This window comes from Salminus brasiliensis, chromosome 9 (assembly GCF_030463535.1).
Source record: "Salminus brasiliensis chromosome 9, fSalBra1.hap2, whole genome shotgun sequence".
NCBI classification, from domain to species: Eukaryota; Metazoa; Chordata; class Actinopteri; order Characiformes; family Bryconidae; genus Salminus; species Salminus brasiliensis.
The window spans coordinates 13,726,517-13,745,210 of record NC_132886.1 but is presented as its reverse complement, the minus strand read 5'-3'; the positions used below and the strand labels follow the sequence as shown (position 1 = coordinate 13,745,210).

The 18,694-nt window shown below is 39.8% G+C and overlaps 1 protein-coding gene across 3 annotated transcripts in view; it reads right to left on the bottom strand.

Annotated features, from left to right (window-relative positions):
* Positions 1-18,694, bottom strand: part of svep1 (sushi, von Willebrand factor type A, EGF and pentraxin domain containing 1) — a 116,565-nt gene that overhangs the window by 14,925 nt on the left and 82,946 nt on the right. For 2 of the 3 annotated variants that reach the window (XM_072687511.1, XM_072687508.1), the window contains exons 25-43: positions 17,393-17,550; positions 15,865-16,066; positions 14,953-15,128; positions 14,551-14,675; positions 13,665-13,788; positions 12,674-12,844; positions 11,950-12,123; positions 11,710-11,829; positions 9,949-10,125; positions 8,249-8,333; positions 7,229-7,420; positions 6,962-7,129; positions 6,159-6,831; positions 3,286-6,014; positions 2,924-3,152; positions 2,163-2,318; positions 1,707-1,770; positions 1,285-1,458; positions 1,010-1,186 (exon numbers count right to left, since the gene is read on the bottom strand). In XM_072687511.1, the coding sequence (XP_072543612.1) occupies positions 1,010-1,186; positions 1,285-1,458; positions 1,707-1,770; positions 2,163-2,318; positions 2,924-3,152; positions 3,286-6,014; positions 6,159-6,831; positions 6,962-7,129; positions 7,229-7,420; positions 8,249-8,333; positions 9,949-10,125; positions 11,710-11,829; positions 11,950-12,123; positions 12,674-12,844; positions 13,665-13,788; positions 14,551-14,675; positions 14,953-15,128; positions 15,865-16,066; positions 17,393-17,550 (6,074 nt within the window). The remainder of the gene's footprint in view (positions 1-1,009; positions 1,187-1,284; positions 1,459-1,706; positions 1,771-2,162; positions 2,319-2,923; positions 3,153-3,285; positions 6,015-6,158; positions 6,832-6,961; positions 7,130-7,228; positions 7,421-8,248; positions 8,334-9,948; positions 10,126-11,709; positions 11,830-11,949; positions 12,124-12,673; positions 12,845-13,664; positions 13,789-14,550; positions 14,676-14,952; positions 15,129-15,864; positions 16,067-17,392; positions 17,551-18,694) is intronic. The other variant, XM_072687509.1, reaches the window with a different exon arrangement.

Genomic DNA, 18,694 nt, shown 5'->3' with positions numbered 1-18,694 from the left:
CTTGACCAGATCTGCTGCAAGACAACTGGGTCAGCACAAACCAGAATCTTATGCAAGATTTGCTTTGCTTTGTTTACCAGTGTTTGCAGAATAGTGATTTCAGACTGACTAAAGGCTGCATAGCATTCAGTGACGCAAGGCACCAATCACATACACATGCCTTCAGTGGTTGGTAAAGTTGGACAATAGTGTCTGCACGCGAGGTGTGATCAGATGAAGTTAAGAGTATGAGTCAGACATAAGAGCATGTTGCAAATTTTTGCTTGCTTAAGGTAGCCAAGATTAGAACATAGGTATGGCAAGAAATAATTAGCTGCTTTATGAATGAGGGGAAGGGTGACAGTTCAGGAATATGAAAAATGACAGAAATGTTTACTATTGTAAGAGATGTAAAAGAGTTTCAGCCAAACACTGAAAACTTGCTTGCTTTGTACACCCCTATAGAAATTTGGTCCAGAGTGAAGAAGTTGGACCCCAAAGTTGGACCCCAACATCAGAGAGATGTTGAATTTTAGCTGAAAATGAAAATTGGGTTAATGTCAAAACCCATTGTTGTAAAAAAACATTAGATATGTGTTGAATTTCACATTGTGTGGACATTAACATTACAAAGTTTAGCAGAGGCTGGGTTTAGTGCACCATAGCTCACAACTAAATGTTAGTAGTAGATGTCAATATTAATGCTGGCATGTGATATTTGGAACATCACAACCACTTATGTTACATAACTTTAGTTAAAGCATCAGTATATTTACTAAATGTCAGTTTTTAGTTTTCTTCATATTTTGAACGCTGTAGCTGCTCTGTACACTGGGTAAATAACTCTGGATGAATAAACTCTTATTTTACATTGACTTTTATTAGAGTTAAGAATATTTTTGCCTTCTCTTGTAAAGTCACACAGATACACATTTTCCATTGGACAGCGACGATACGAAGCTCTAAGAGTAAAGCCTGTCCTGGGAGCTGTAGTATATCTGGCATAATAGTGAGTTTCTAACAGTCTTACGTGAACAGATAGGAAAAGCTGAGCTCCAGGAGCCATTTTCCATGCAAACAATTTGGGACTCCCCCTGCAGAGTGTAGCCCTTATCGCAGAAAAACTCAAGAGTCTTCCCAGTGGCCAGGCTGTGTTCCTGCACCTTCCCATGTAATATCCTGTCAGGCCTGGCACAATCTTCAGGAGCTGAGAGAAAATAAGAGTGATATTGCATGATTGTGGGAATACAGCCTGCAATGAAGTTTGAAGCATGCAAAGCATGTATAGTCAGCTTTTCTTTTTACCCTCGCAGGTTGGTGCAGGTAAGCTCCATGTTCCATCTGCCTGACACGTGAGGTTCTGTGGGCCTATGAGGTCCAGTCCCGGGTTACACATGTACGTGACTGTACTCTTATATGACTCACCAGTCTTTAATGAAACAGCATTTTTCACCAATGGTGGAGAACCACATGAAACTGCTGAAAAAAGAGGGACAGAAAACTCATGCCGTTTGGCTCATCAGCTTAGAAGTGATCTAAATGGAGTTATGACCTAGACATATGACATATGTTCAGTATGTTCAGTGTTGTATGCAGCGTAGTCTTTATATATATATATATATACATTTTCATGTTGTTTACTGATATTTATACACTGTTTACATAAAGCAATAGCAATAAGCAAATGCAATTTAGGCATATAAATTGATGCAAAATATGTGGCTCACCAACACAGAGAGGCTGAACCCCACTCCATGTTCTGTCTCCCTGACAAATCTGTACAGTGTCACCCTGTGGTGGAGAGAAGAAAGACATAAATAATTAAGTAAACGCTGCACCAGAGATGTCTTTGGTTTCTTTACACTCTACATTCTTGGAAATCTCATCATGTGATGTAGAGTGTGTTTATACTTTACACATTGTTACATTTTAGCCCTGGTTTGCTTTGCGTTCATACTGACTTATGACAAGTATAAACACACCCTTAGGGTAGTTCTAAGCTGATATTTGATAACAGCAGAAGATGCTGCTGGATGTTCGTGCACTTAATATATTGGTGAAATGTGTCTCATATTAAAGTGCATGAAAGGTAAATCTTCTAAGGCAAATACAACTATATTCTAAACCTACTGAACGAATTAAGCTACAATTGTATTAGTCAGGTGTAAATGTTTCCAACATACCTGTAGTTCAAAGCCTGGCAAACACGTGTACATAACCATATCCCCATAATTGTAGCTCAGGCCTTCAATGTTGCCATGGAGAAGGGGGTGGGGCTTATCACAGATGACAGGCACACAGGAATTGGAGGAGAAAGATGGAGCCCATCTGCCAAAAAGCTAAATCACATAAAAGTCATTATGCATCTATCACCCGCTGAGGCCTTTTCATTGTAATTTCAGTGACGCTGCTTTTTGAGATATAGGACTTCATAAAGGTAAAAAATAGTATATAAAAAGTACAGTATCATAATAATAATTGATTTATATGGAAATTTAGAACCAGGAGAATTCTAAACTTTAAACTCCACCAGAGGGCAGTGTAGAGCCTGTAGCTTACGTTTTGGTCCAAGTTTCTTAACTAGTTAGTCCAGAGAAAGATTAACAGAAAGACTATTACAGCTAGCTAAAGGCAAATGCACACTGGTGCCGCCAGAGGACCTCTGGTGCTGGGTAGCAACAGATTCACAGCACAGCTAAAGCACATAGGAAGCATCCAATTAAAGTGCAGTTAAACAAACTAGAGATTATTTTACACTCTTTTTTACACTTATTTTACATCAAGAATATGTACACATAAAATACACTGTGATTAGACAACAGGTAAAAACATTCAATGTGGTGTTATTTTATAGAGAAGTAAATATTTACATTTAAATTACTTGGCTATTTGCACATTATAGTGTAACTTATTATTCACAAAAAAAAAAAAAAAAAGACCTTACCCCACATTCAGATAGTCCTGGCCCCTCAAGATAAAACCCAGGCTTGCAGGAGATTGTGACTGTGCCTCCTACTGGTGTGAGCTGCTCCCCTGCCACCACAACATAGGTTAGGTTGGTGGGCAGGCTGCATGGTTTCGGCCGACACCTCACACTATGTTTGGACCAAGTACCATCGCTCTGACACTGGACTGAGTCTGTCTGTGTCACCAGTTCATATCCCTCTGTACATCTGAAACAAACAAAAAAAAAACACTGCTAAGTCCAAGCACATGCAAACATGTAAATATAATGCTCATAGAAGCAACTCTCAAATGTCATGTATTGTAATTTGACTGGCTTGGGCTTTATTAAACCTGTTTTACCTGTATTGAGCCTTGCTGCCGTAGGTAAAAGCAGACCCTACAATCATTGCTTTTGGGACAGGAGGGGGCTCCCCACAGGACACAGGATCACAGTGTAGATTAGGCACTCCCCACCGACCCAGTCTTCCACATGAGAGATTTGGGTGCCCTCTTAAAAGGTAGCCTGGCCTGCATCTATAGGTGACTGTATCAGGAGTAGCAGCACTACCTGTTGCAACAGCATTGGGTACAGCTGGAGGAGGTGTGGAACATCTCCCCCTGCTACAGATAGGAACCCCTGGACTCCACACTCCACCCTTGTCACACACAGCTTCTGTGGGTCCAAGAGTTTTATAGCCCTCATCACACAGGAACCAGACACTGGCCCCGCAGGTGTGATCTCGGCCAAGCACTGCACCAAACGTCAGTACCGGTGGTTTGCACACACATGGTCGGCATTGTGGCACTTCCCCAAGCCAGGTGCCTTCTGCTGTACAGCGTAAAACTGGACTTCCAGTTATCTCATAGCCAGGGAAACAAACATACTCCACTAGATCATCAAAGTTAAAACTTGAGCCATTCAGGAAGCCATGACTGATGTCCTCTGGAGGGTCACATGTGACTATGTCACATCGTGGGGGAGGATCATCCCACAGTCCATCACCTCTACAGACAAGATTAGGATTTCCGGTCAAGGTATAGCCAATATCACACTCATAATTTACTTTGCCATTATACCCATAATTAGTTCCTCTGAAACGGCCATTCGTAATGATTGGGGGTCGACCACAATCAGTTGGGAGGCATTTGGGAGCACTTTCACTCCAAGTGCCATTGGCCTGGCAAACGCTAGTGGATGCTCCATGAAGGATGAACCCAGGATTGCAACTGAAGACCAGCCGCTTTCCAAATGTATAACTGTCTCCATTCATTAGCACATCATTTGAGATTGCAGGGCGTCCACAAGACACAGCCCTACACCATGGTACTTTTCCGTCCCATTTACCATCCATTTGGCAAGTCCTGGTTTTCAAACCTTGTAGGATGAATCCAGCATGGCACTCATAGTGTATCACTTCCTTGAAATGGAAAGAACTTCCTACTACTTCACCATTGGCAATGCCTCCTGGGTCACCGCAGTTGACAGGAATGCAACGGGGTGCTTCATTACTCCACTGGCGTCCAGAGACACACTGTCGTACAGTTTGACCATCTAGCTCATATCCCTCTTCACAGCTGTATTCCACTAAGCTGCCCAGTGCTGTGTCTGTTACTATCGCTGATCCATGCTCGGGATTAGGCGGCGTCTCACATTCAGCAGGTACACACACAGGAGCCGTCCCGTTCCATGTCCCATCCTCTTGACACAGCAGTACAACTCCACCATTCATATCATAGCCTGAATGGCAGCGATACTGGACCATGGTTCCATGCAAAAAGCTGGTGTCTGATGGTGAAGGTTGACCTGCTGGTTTGCTGTCCCCTCCAGATAACTCAGCAGATGGGTCTCGGATTTTAAAATAATCGCCAAAGTCAATGTGTGGAGGAAGACCACAGTCTGCTGGACTGCAGGTGGGCACCGAACTTGACCAACCGTGTTCTTCACAAGTTAGGTGGTTCTGTCCCACAAGCAAGAAGCCTGGGAAGCAGCTGTAAAAAATGGTGACACCAAACTTATGATCGCGGCCTTCAACAAAGCCATTTTCTATAGGTTTAGGAGGCGAGCAGTAGATTTGTTGGCATGATGGAACCTCCTTGTCCCAACTGCCACTCTCCAGACAGGTAAGAGTCTCTGGACCTTCTAGACGGTATCCTCGCTGACAGGAGTAAGTAACAGACCTGCTGAACTGTAGCCGTGAGTACTTAGCAGAGCCATTGGGGATATCCTTGGGTGGAGGACATTCAATGGGGTGACAAGCAGGCACCCCTCCAATCCAAAGGCCACTTTGACCACATAACACCGTTGAGTTGCCTACTAGATCATACCCTGGCTTGCAACTATACAGGGCAGTACTAAGATACATAAGGCCCTGTACATCCACTATGCCATTGGGTATTTCCTCAGGATGTGGACACTCCACAGGAATGCATTCTGGATAAGGTGTACTCCAACCTCCATCTGCCTGGCAACTAACAGAAGCTTCCTTCCGAAGGGTAAATCCAGCCATGCAGGAATAGGTAACCACACTGCCGAAATAGAAGGATGCAGGTGACGGATCACCAAAGGACACATCTGGTGGTGGTCCACAAGATATCTGCTTGCAAACTGGGAAGGAATCATTCCATTCTTGGGATGGAGTGCATCGAAGAGTTCTTGCCCCATGTAGCACATAACCATCCTCACAGGAAAGCTCCACAGTCCCAGAGTCAGCATCCAAGCTTCGCAATACTAACTTGTTCTCTTCCAAAGGTGGTTCTGGGCACTGGACTGGAGAACACTGAGGGGTTTTGCTCTTGTCCCACTTACCATACTTTAAACAGGTCCATACCGCATCTCCACTGAGTTCATAACCGTCATTACAGACATATTCCACCTTGCTTCCCACCTCAAATCTAGAGCCATGGTAGCTTCCATGCTTTATATCAGAAGGTGTGGGGCAGGTCAGAAGCACACACAATGGGGGATCGCTGTTAGACCACTGCTTGTTTGCCATGCATATTCGCTCAGGCTTCCCAGTCAGGCGATAACCAGCATTGCAAGCATATGTCACTTTACTGCTGTACACGTAGTTGGTCTTCCTAACGGGCTCCTGGATTTAAAGAAGAAAAATAATAACTTTCAAATATTAACCAAATAGAAAAACAATAAAGAATACATCAGTTAAAGGTTACAATTTACTAACATAATATATATATATATATATATATATATATATATACTGAAATATAATCACCTGGATGAAGCCATTTATCAAACGAGGTGGACTAGAGCAAGCAATAGGTTGGCACGTTGGTAGAACCCCACCCCACTCTCCATTAGCCTTGCAAGTCCTCCTCTTCTCGCCTCGGATGTAGTAGCCCTTATCACAGCTATATGCAACCACAGCTCCAAAGCTGTAATTGGTTCCACTGACATAACCCCGCTCAATGCCCTCTGGCTTGGAGCATCTGACAGGCATACATCCAATGTCCAAAGGAGAAGGTGACCACTCTCCACCCAATAAGCATTTCAGAGTTGCTGTGGTATTTAGCACAAACCCTTCCTCACATTTGTAACTGACCTCTGTGTTACTAGCATATTTGGGCTTATTGATGGAGTCTAGAATAGCATGAGGTAGTTCTGGTGGGCGCTGGCAGAAATTAGCAATGCAGTGTGGCATACTAAAGCCATCGGGGGGTGCCCAGACACCTTCCGCATTGCAGAACAACTTGGTGTTGTTGCCAATGGTGTATCCATCGTCACAAAAGTAGATCGCTGTATCACCAAACAGTTGGTGTCCGGCATCAGAGAGAGCATGATCAACAGGGGGAGGTGATCCACACTGGCGAGGCACACATTGGGCAGGGTTACGGCTCCATTCTCCACTTGGCAGGCACTCCTGAGTTTCCGCACCAAGTAGTGTGAATCTGGATGTGAGAACCACAATCACTGTTAGTTCTATTCAGAATAGATTCCTTTTGAGTAACCATATTTTTAATATGAGGTATTACACATCTGCATTTCAGAATATGTAAGAAAGACTTGAGTTAAATTTACCCCTTTTTGCAGAGGTACTGGACCTGACTGCCTAGAGTAAAGTTCTCTCCCTTGATTACTGCATCCTTCAAGGGAGGGGGTTCCCCACAATCCACCCTGGCACAAATAGGGACAGGGGATGTCCATTCCCCAGTTGACTCACACTGCAATTCCCCTGGGCCCTGCAATCTTCGCAGCAGGAAGGTGTTAAAATCAACATCACAGGTTTGTTGGTAGTTGTTTGTTAGCAGTTGCTATTTATTCACAACTGAAAATGATCAGTTTTACCTGTATCCTTCCATACAGGTGTATGTCAAAGTGGATAAGTAGACTCTGCTGTTGAGTGTGAACTCGGCATGGTCCACAGCAGGAGGCTTTCCACAGGTCACAGGCTGACAGCTAGATAGTGCACTGTTCCACTTCAGGTTAGATTCACACTGGATCTCTGTTGGCCCTTCAAGGATGTAACCTTTTTCACAGCTGTTTGGAGAGTAGAGAAATTAAAAATGTAAATTTAAACATTTAAACCCAACATTGTCTCAGCTTTGTCAGAGCATTTACTTTACTTCACCGAAAAAAAAACAATGAAAAACTGCATGTCTTTTCACAAGGTTTTAAAAAACAATAGATTTTGTGATCAGTTAGACCCAATGACACAAGAAAAAAATGTTCACAAGTTCATAAGTTTCTCCTAATCCTTAGGAGAAAGTGATTTCAACATGAACAATCTAGTGCAATGTGCTACACATTCTGTACAATCTGGTACACTTGTACAATTCTAAGTGGTAATTAACGTGGAATTGTTTACTTAAATATATGTATGAAAAGTATGAAAATAAATACTGCTTCCAAAAACCAAACTATTATTACTAAGTTATTTAACGTATATTGCAATTTTCTGAAACCCCATATCTATTACAAATACCTTGCCCATCATTTGTTCCCTATTGGTTCCAAAATGACACCCAGTGCTTGGATACCAATAGTAGATGTTTCAGTGATCATGTTTACCAAATATGAAAGGCATATTCTCACATGTTTACTGGCTCTTTCGTGTCAGCCTTGTCAGGTACATGTTTGAAATGAAATGCTTTAAAAAAGTTTTCTATGAAATCAAGAAACCCTATTACATATATTATAACCCACTATATGTTTATAGTCTACTGTTCACTTCATACAACTATTTAAGCTTTGTGACCTAGATTAAATGAGCCTGTATCACATACAGTAGTGGAACATACACCATGAAAAATGTCATGATAAAATGCTGCTCTTAATGAACTCTTCTTCTAGCACTGACATTAATACCTGAAAGTCACCTTGCTTCTGTATGTGAAGTTTGTCCCCTTCAGGATTCCATGCTCTGGGACAGTAGGTGGACTACATGACAGGGCTGAAAGCATAAAACATTAACATTAAGAAAAAGGTTACTGTCAATGTACAGGTGATGTTTGTAAAGTCACATGACACCTGCATAAGCCTTCATGATCTTATATTTATAAATAGGGACAGCAATTGCTGTCTCTAAGGCTGCTTTTGCCAGTTCTAATGTCAATTTAAATGACCATAAAGGGGTCTTAGAAACACGGTGTCCTGTACTTATCTTGGCATTTTTTAACAATAAGAGTTTAGTATATGGCAGTCACATAATTTAAACTTATGTCCTTCTTCAAAGGAATGGGTCAATTTTAAAATCCCACAACTGTTATGTAACAGTCTTGACTCATTATATTAATACCCCCAAAATTCACACACACCCAGCCCATTAGTGAAAGCTTTTTAAGGATAAAAGTGACAGCTGCTTTGGGAGTATACAGAAGTTAAGCTCAAAAGGCTACAAGCTAATGCTAGCCAACTGGGTGAAGCACTGCTCAGAAAAGGGCTGACCAGAGGAAGTGCCCCTGTGGGTTTCTGTGCAACGGCAGAAACATTTCTTGTACTTGTCATTCGGTTGTCAGGAAGGATGTGCATAGCTGTTATGTAGCCTAATAAACACTGCTCTAAAGCAAAATCTTCTATAATCTTCTAAAATATTCTATTTTCTTCCAAATCGATCATGCTATAAAACCATTTCATCCTCTAATACATGCATGGAAGTAGATTTTTAGAGGGCACCTTGCAGCACACAGCACTGCCTGTTTCCAGCATTCCAGTAAAGTCCAATACCTCAGTGTGTTTATAATGCAAAAGAGCCTGGACCTTTCTAGCAGCTTACACCACATAAAGCTTTCAGCTGCACAGCCTTACTCCATTAGATCATTGCTCCATTAGATCAGAGACCCACCATCAATCCTAACCCAATGTAAAAGTAATTGGTCATGGCTCTGTGGGGGCGATGTGCACGTCCTGCACAGTAATATACATTTGAATGGATTAAAAAAGCATTCTGTTGAAGTCATGCTCTCCAGCTTCTATTATGGTTGAGCGTTTGAATACTGATTGATTTGAATGGGGCAATAAAGCTGCCCAACAATGCTACAGAAACAATGGGTATTCTGGATCTATTTGACCAAACAAGTGAAATAGTTCTTCTAATCTATGTTTTGTTTCGCTTTGTGTTTATGTGTGTGTGCACATGTGTATGCATTTGGGCAAGCATTCACACAAAGAGGAGGTATCAGCACTGATCTGCTGATTCATCTGTTTAAAATAAATTCTGGCATGACCTGATGTTGCGTAGTAACAAGATCTTCATTCAGTTGAAACTGGAGAGCTTCAGGCAGTGGGCTGATGTAGATTCAGACACTATGCTATCAGTAGTATACTAGTATAGTAAAACGGCAGTATGTCAATGTTGCCCTCTAGTTGGTTTAATGTGTTAATGTCTCACAGCAGATCTACTGGTCTTCAGGTCTTAATGAAGGTGAGAAGCATTTCAGTGTAGAAGCCTGATATGTTACAGGAGGCCTGCACAAATAGATCAGTGGAGGATAGATGAAGGATTGACCAACAGATTTCAGGAAGCATTGTTATATATCTGGGACCTGGGGCCTGAAAGACTTGTTTACCTTTACAAAAAGGAAAGGATCCCTCCCATGTGCCTGTCTCAGAGCACGACAGATGGGATGAGCCAACCAGTTCATAACCCTCCTCGCAAGTGAAGACTACCTCACTACCCACGATGAAGATGTTACCATCGCGACGGCCAAAGTCAGGATGACCAGGGTCTTTACACTTCACTGGCTCTGGACAGGGTAACAAAGAGCAAATAAATAATCATTTGTACCTACAGATTCAGGAGAAGATGAGAGATACTGGCCCTTATTTATCAAAGTTACAGAGGAACAAACACAAACTGTGGCATGATGTACGAGCCACTCCACATCTGATTATGAAACTGTATGCCACTGAAACAAGTTGGAACTGGTCGAAACATTTTAGCAGTTCGGTTTGTTAAGAAAGTGAACCAATATAGGGTAAAACATTCAGCTTGCACAACAATAAAATTAATAATAATAATAATAATAATAATACATCTTTATTTGTATCGCACTTTAATACATAAATGTGGCTCAAAATGCTTCACAGAAGGTAAAAAGACAGAAAAGAAAGTAAAAAAAAAACTATAAAATAGCAATAATACAGTAAAATGATAAACAAATAACAAAAAATTTAAATAAAGTACAAAATGCAATAGTGGTAGACCAGCATGCAAGATAAGTAAATGCAAAGGAGTCACAAAAAACAAAGTTTATTAAAATATATAATCCATAACTGCTAGACATGATGTACTGATGCAAATGTCTGATTTTGGTGGGGTACATATCAATTTAATGGCTGCCTCATCACTTCTACTTAACTTTGCCACTTTTAATTTTAATCGACCTCAACTAAGCTACTTTACCTTCTTTTTTGTTAAACCTTAGCTATTTTGACTTCTCTTTTAGGCATTAGGTCCTTTACATTAATGTTTTGTTGACTTTAGATGCTTTAACTTTTTTTTTCACTTTGACTACTTTATATTGTCTTCTAGAAAACTGTAAATACTTTACCTTATCTTTTTGTTAACTTTTGCTACTTTCTTTGAAGCTACTTTATCTTCTCTTCTGGTACACTTCAGCTACTTTAGCTTTAGCCACTGTGCCATCTCTTTTGTAGCTTTAGCTCCATAAACTTCATGTTTTTGTTAGATGCTTTAACTTCTATATTTGTAAACTTTAGCTACTTTATTTTCTCTTCTGGTGAACTTCAGAAAACTTAATCCTTTACTTACTTACCTAAACTTTTTTTCTTTTTTAACTACTCTGCAAATCCCAATTCACATTTACAAATTACCCATTGATTGTAGGAAACCTTCCATTATTAGGGGATTCCCAAGTTCACAATTCATATTATAATACTTACTTTCTGCTGTTATTTATATTATTTATGATAATTATCTTAATGGCTTCGCTCAAAAGCAACAAATTTTCTGGTTGTTAAACAATTATGCTAAACTCTACACACTTCAGACATTGGTTTGACTGAAGAGAAGCCAAATATGAAAAGGATCAGCAATTTTGATAAAGGGTTATTATGGGTTATTATAATAATGTATTTAGCAACAAACACTACTGTGTTGTCAATGACAGTTTATTTGCTTAAATGAAAAGTCAGTTTCATCCCCAGAAACTACTTGTCTCAGTAGTAAGATAAAATTATCAACAAAAACAAATGATGAGCAGTAAGAATGCAGGAATGTCCTTTACAGACATTACCTTTGCAGGTACAGTAAAATCTGTCCAGGGGAAAGCGTTACATGTCCTGGTTCATGCTGTAGCTTGTTTTACCTGTGCAGTTCCTGCCGTCTCCAGTGTAGGGGTAGATACAGGTGCAAATGTGAGAGCCATCTGTGTTCTGGCAGCTGGCGTGCTCATCACAATCAGAACCCAAGGCACACTCGTCCACATCTGCAACAGACACACATAAGCTTACAGGCCTGGCATACACACATGCATACACACATATGAATTTCAGAAATAGCACTGAGAGTACAATTTCTTTGTTCTCGCTAGCTGAGTCTAACGTACCCAAACAAGCAGGTGTGTTGCCAGCCCACTTGCCGCTGTTGGAACACTGCATCTTGCTCTCTCCCAGCAAGTAAAAGCCAGGCTTGCACTGGTATTCTACTGAGCTCCCAGCATAGAAATCCTCTCCATGATACTGACCATGCTCCAGAGGAGGAGGAGCACCGCAGTTCACACCTGGACAGACATAAATACAGCATGAAATAGATATCTAAGCACTGGTAGCCTCGCCAATCATTCCTGATTGGATTTCCCAAAGCAAGTTTTGAAATTTTGTGTAGGTGCACTGTGTAGGAAGTGAATCTTTGGTGAATGATTTATTGAATATTCTGAAATACAGAATTATATATTATTATATAAACTCTGTTGTTAAGAAGCATTTAGATCAGATCTATTTATTATTTCTAAATGCACAAATTCTAAATATTTTCTATTTGTTGTTTATTTAAAATGTAAGGTTTAACAGGAGTGGCATACAACAGCTGATTTACATTTTAATTCAATTACATTTCGTTTATTTGAATTAAGCTGCAACCAAATTGCTTTAATATTGAAATGATTAAATCAAATATTCTGAGCAGTGACTGTTAACATATGCACAATAGTATTTTATTCATGATGTTGTTTCACTTATTGGTGTGTAGGCATGTGATTTTAATATCTTTAACATAAGTGCCATGATGTAACTGTAAAGTGTTTCAGTTTGGGGAAGTGCTTACACACTCACGTTCACACCGTGGTGGAGCATGACTCCATGCACCTCTGTTCTGGCACTGCTGCACTGGGTCCCCGACCAGGTAATATCCGGGATTGCAGGAGAATTTCACCTGAGAGCCAGCGCTCACTGCTGGACTGGAGGAGCGTAGGTTTGGTACAGCATCCTCCAGCAGGGGGCAGTCTAACACAAAACACAGTCACAATCTAACATCTGAAAACTGTTCTGGTCACTATCATATTCAGATATCATATTTATGTATTATTTAACATCATATGTCGAAAGGTATCCAGACATCCTTTCAAATAACTGAATTCAGCTACTTGAAGGTGTACTTACTTCTGACATACAGTCTTGTGGAAAGATGTCAAATGACACTTGATTTTGGTACCCCTGGTCAAAATACACTTGATTTTTCAAGTGTAAATAAGTCCACATCCTCTATAGAGACACACTTCTGCACAAATGTGCCATTTGACCAGATGCCCAAACCTTTGCACAAGACTGTAGGTGTTCATTTGCTTACACAGCTTGTATTATCTCCACTAAACATCAGTAACAACACAATAGCTGGGATAGCTGAAGTTTGAGTTTCACAATGCCCAAAGCCTAACACCAGCTAGAGTGGTATGTAGCCTCCCAACACTGGGCTGTGGACCTGTGAAACTGCATTCTTTGGAGTAATTGAGCTCCATTTAATACATTTAGGGTGATTTGAAGTGACATCTGTGATATAGAACAAATCAGCCAACTTCAATACCTGACCTCACTAATGTGCTTATAGCAGAATGCAATCAAATTGTCACAGCTATGTTCCAACATGTACTGTAAAGCCTTCTTAGATAAGCATCGGCTGTAACTGCAGCAGAGTCAAACTCTTAACTAATACATTTTATTCCAGAAGAAACATTGAGAGGGGTGCCTTCTAACTTTAGAACACCTAAGGAAAATAACTACTGAAAATGCTCTTGGAAAAGAAGATGGAACAGGATGTATCTCTCACCAGCGCAGAACATGCTGTTAGGGCTGTTTTTGACTCGGCCTGTGACCCCATGCAAGAAATCAGGCCAGGCGAAAACGTTACCCCTCTGTAGATCACTTGGACAACTGCTGGCCAGAGACCTGATCTGAGAAAAGCAGGAAAAATATGAGACATAAAAGCTGAAAGCCTGTAAGCAGGGGTGGAAATGCATGTTATTGTACTATTGCTATAGTAAGTGTTAAATTTGATAAAATGTGATAAATAAAAATATATTATAAAAAAATGAATTTGGATATAGTTGGTCTTTTAAATGAAAGTGGTATAGTTTGTGGTATAGTTGAACCCCCTTTCCAATTAGTGGCTTCAAACTACAGCTTAAGAGGACAACAAACCCAACAAACACCTTTAAAACCAAGGCATTGGCTGTGCTATTGATGTGCTGTGCTTATTTTGAGATTACTGGGAAATCTTCTGGAAATTACCGTTGTTTGGTTGATTGGTGTTTGTAAGGAGTTTAAAGAAAATACCATTAGGACCTGCTCGCCGATAGTACACAGCCAGCAATGATTTAAAGGAGCTTTAGAGGAGATATACAGCACTGATTTCATTCATTAATCACATGAGATCATACATTCCTGTTTTGGGATCTCATCTAGGAACAAAGCGTGCAGAACAATAAGTCTTTTGAATCATTCAACGCAATCAATAGTGCCATATGGCATTTTAATACCTTGTTCGTCATGGACTCAAACCTTTTTTTAAAAAGGTCACTTATTTAGAACCACATTTGCAGGGACGACATCACTATCACATGTACAAAGTACACAGCACAGCTAATAAAGTAATGCTAGACAAATAAAACCCACTTTCTCACAGCAGATGAGATGGCAGTTTCGTGCTGATCTACCTGCTGTGGGGAGAGAACATAATCCCATATATTGAGCTGGCTGAGGGAACCAACAAAAGACTCCACAGGGTTGAAGCCTTCGCCCCTCTGGTCCTGATCTTGTCCAAGCACCAGAGCGCCACCTCCTACACAAGTCATGGAGATAACATTATTAGATTAGTTAGATTAGTTTATTTCATTTAGATTTAACAGGAACAGTAAGTAGTAATGTATATATATATATATATATATATATATATATATATATATATATATACACACACATTACTCACTGTTCCTGTGCTAACGTTAGGCTACAGGAGATTGCTGTTGTTATGTTAAGTGATCTTCTTCACTTAAGATTAAGATAAGATCAAATTCTTTGAAAAACATGAAAAAATATTTGGATTTTGATTGTCTTACCTGGTATTTTGGAGCCGATGGACAGGCCCTTGCCTCCATCTGAAGGGCTTCCATCAATGTAAACCCTCCAGTCCCCATCTTCGCTTCTCCATGACACCCCAATATGGTGCCACCGGCCATCGTTCACTGCGGGGCAGTCTGTTATTCGCTCCTTCCCATTCACATACAGAACCCAGCTAAAGGAAACCAAAAAAGAGAGAGGGTGGAGCTTATATACTTGTCATATATTTACAAATAAACACCTAAATATCGTGTCAAGCTTTAAATTAATCAAATAATATTATATTAGATAAGTAAGAAGTAGTTGTTTTCTATACTCAACCAATTAGAATTGTACAAATTACATGTGTAAATCATTGCATGTTTGTCTCAAACAGTGTTAGGAGATCTTGAATAGACTATATTCTATATTGAATAGAGCAATGAACAGTTCAAAGTTCCTAAAACAAAACCTAAAGCGGAGCCAGGAAGCATAGTTCCTATGATAACTTTGAACATGAAAATTTGGTGCATTGTGAGACGAAAATACAGAAGTGATTGCTGTGGAATTATTTAATTAATTGAATGGACAAATATGAAAATTCAGGTTATGTCCAAAAATCTCCTTTTGAGACTCCACAACCTTTATAATGAAACACCAGTCTAAAAACCCTGTCCATCATTTGTACACTACTGACTCCATAATGACTCATAGTGTTTGGACCCCAGTGATTGCCTCTGTATTCTGGAAGTCCGATGTTCAACTCTCATAGCGGTTCTGACAGTCCATAGAAATCAGTGTGTTCATCAATTTCAGGTGTAAACTAAAAATTAGCTGGAGGTCTTTATTGCTCGTTTAGTTTGCATGTGTGTATGTGGTTTCTGACGCTGTACGACACAGTGTTAATCATAAACATGGACATAAGTTCTCACCCGTTATAGTCTATGAGCAGAAAGGCATTGTCACTGCCACCATCCACTGCATACGAGATGGGAGTTCCGTAGTTATATGTGTCTGATGATTTCATCCAGAATGTGCAGGTGATCTGCGTGAGTGCAGGCATTTGTCCATCCATCATCACGTAGCCATGGATACCAGACACCTCAAACTCCAGGTCAAAGGAGGAGGACATTTCTAAAAGCCAATAAAAAACAAACAAACAGAAAAAACCAAACATATAAGGGTGCACTTCAGGAAGACAGCAAGCAATTAAATAATCATTGTGTGAACCGCAGAGCGAGAGCAGGCGCATTTCACTGCTGTTTAGTGAACCTATTTCTCAAAATTAATGAGACACCACTGCTGGATCCTTGAAAAAGAAATGACCAGAACAGATTTTACTCTGTGGACCTATTAGAGTGAAGAATGCTATGGTTTTGCCTGCAAAACACTGCTAATGGCTAAAGCCAGTCACTGTTCTCCAAATAAACCTATAAAGTGAAAGGTGAAAGCTGTAAATTGTGTAGCTAATTCTTGAATGACTAGATAAAAAGCTAGTAATGTTAGCTCTGTCTCTACACTGGAAAACCAGGAGCACTATCCTGTGAGATTTTACTTCAGTAAAAATAAACTATGTTGTACAATGTTTTTCTCATTATTCTGAAACAGTAGACACCACATGTTTTCCCATTTCTGTTGGGATACATTGTTGGTGCAATACTTAATACTTGCCTTCATCTCCACTGCAGACCCTTTCACATATGCATGTTTATGCATGTATTTAATGGTAATTAAAAGCAAAGTGATTTAATTATCAATAAGTACTAATCAATAATCACACAAGCCAGAAAGGAAATCCTAGTAAGACTGGTGCATCAATTCACTTGGCTCTGAGTGTGAAAGGGGTTATATTTTTAGACACAGTTACAGACTTACAAAATAAGTAAGGCTCACCATAAACTATATTATAAGACTCTAATTATAATCAATACAGATACTAATTATATTATTAACTTTACAAACAAATTTACATTTATTCAGACTTATGATTATTGCAGCTCTAAGTCTTATTAATCAATAAAATATTTTTTAATAATCTTAAAGATACACCTGAATTCTGCAGGGATCCTTCTGTTTGTCTCTTCTGCCTCTGGAGGTGAAAAACTTCTAGGTCATGTTTAGACTACTGATGTCTCCATGTCCCCAAACATGCTGCTTTTACTTTAATTACTGCTTTATTAAGATAATTAAAGGGCAATTACCTCTATGTATACACATGCACACACATTTGTAATCTGTTACTTATACCCACACATTGTTATTAAACCTGTAAGAGGTAGGATTTCATGTCAAAAGTCTCTTCCAGGCTTATGATCATTAACCTTAATAAAATACGAAAAGGAAAGGCAACTGTTAAGTCTGTGGTTTCAGTGGTTGCGCAGAATCCAACACATTGGCCTGTCACCTTTTTCTCAGTCTATTCTTCTGTATTTCTTCTCTCTGTTGTAAAGGTGTCTATACCTGTCTCACACCTGGTTCCGTTGAACCCAGGAGGGCAGCGGCAGGTGTAGCTTCCCACACCATCCTCACACGTGGCACCATTAACACATGGATTCGGTTCACACTCATTCACATCCACCTGGCACAGCTTTCCCTGGTACCCTTTCACACACTCACACCTGAGGAAGACAAGTTGGGTAATGTGTTTGTGGCTGGTATGAACAGGATAGATGAGAAGAAGTCAAATTAGTCAACTTGCCTTAATCCTTGGTTACTGAACAATTACAGATTAACTCAATAATGTGTGTAGTTTAATGGTTTAAAGCTATTTGTGGTAAATATACCTATTTCCTATTTAGGACATTGCATGTTGTATGTTTGTGTCCTGTGAGCATGTTGGCTGAATTCTGTTTGGAGCTACATTTCTTGGGGCTGAAAGAAACTAAGTACATAATAGGACTAGAATATTGGTTGGATTTAAGAAAAAAGCAGACGTATACAATACTGCAAACCAATACAAAAAAAGAAACAGACACAGGAAAAAGAGAAAGCCACAACAATGTAACAGAAGTGAAAGTGCATGAGCAAGCTTTTAAAAGAGTAATTGACAGTAGAATCACCACCTATTGGAATTTTGTATATTGTTGGGATTATATCCATATAATATTATATACAATTTCTGGTGGGTAAGGAAAGTACAGACATGTGTCATTTGCTGACTGCATTCAGATTTGCAAGTCTCTATCAATTTATCAGTTCTTAAAGCGGGAACTTTGGTGAAACAGCATTTAACATTTATATTTTGGAGAAACAGTACCTACACATGCAATATGGCAGCAGAGCATTCGCTAATACATATAACCATGAAGAGCAAAATGCAATTGAACTACAAATCCCTTGGCTCAGTGCTGGCACAGCTTAAAAGATTCTTTGTTAGTGATGCCAACACTGCAATTCATTGTTAATCTACATTTTGAACAGAAAGAGCAGGGAATGATCTGACAGTGTTTCTCCCCTATAGATTTCATAACTTCTAATTCTTGTTTATGTAAATAACAATAATAACAATTATAATATACTACAATATAATATATTTGTTATTCACAGCCTTAGGCTTGATAGTAATACTGTATACGACTGTATTTAAAAATGTTGAGGGTATCTCAAAATAAGGACAGTATATGAAAATGATGAAGCGTCTGATGTGCCAAATTCCTGTTCTGTGTCTATCCAGTACACAGCCAAATATGCTCAGTAGCCCATGTGCATCTAAGAGAGCCACAGGGGCACTGTGGGGGCTCGCTGGGAACAAAACAAGCCCAA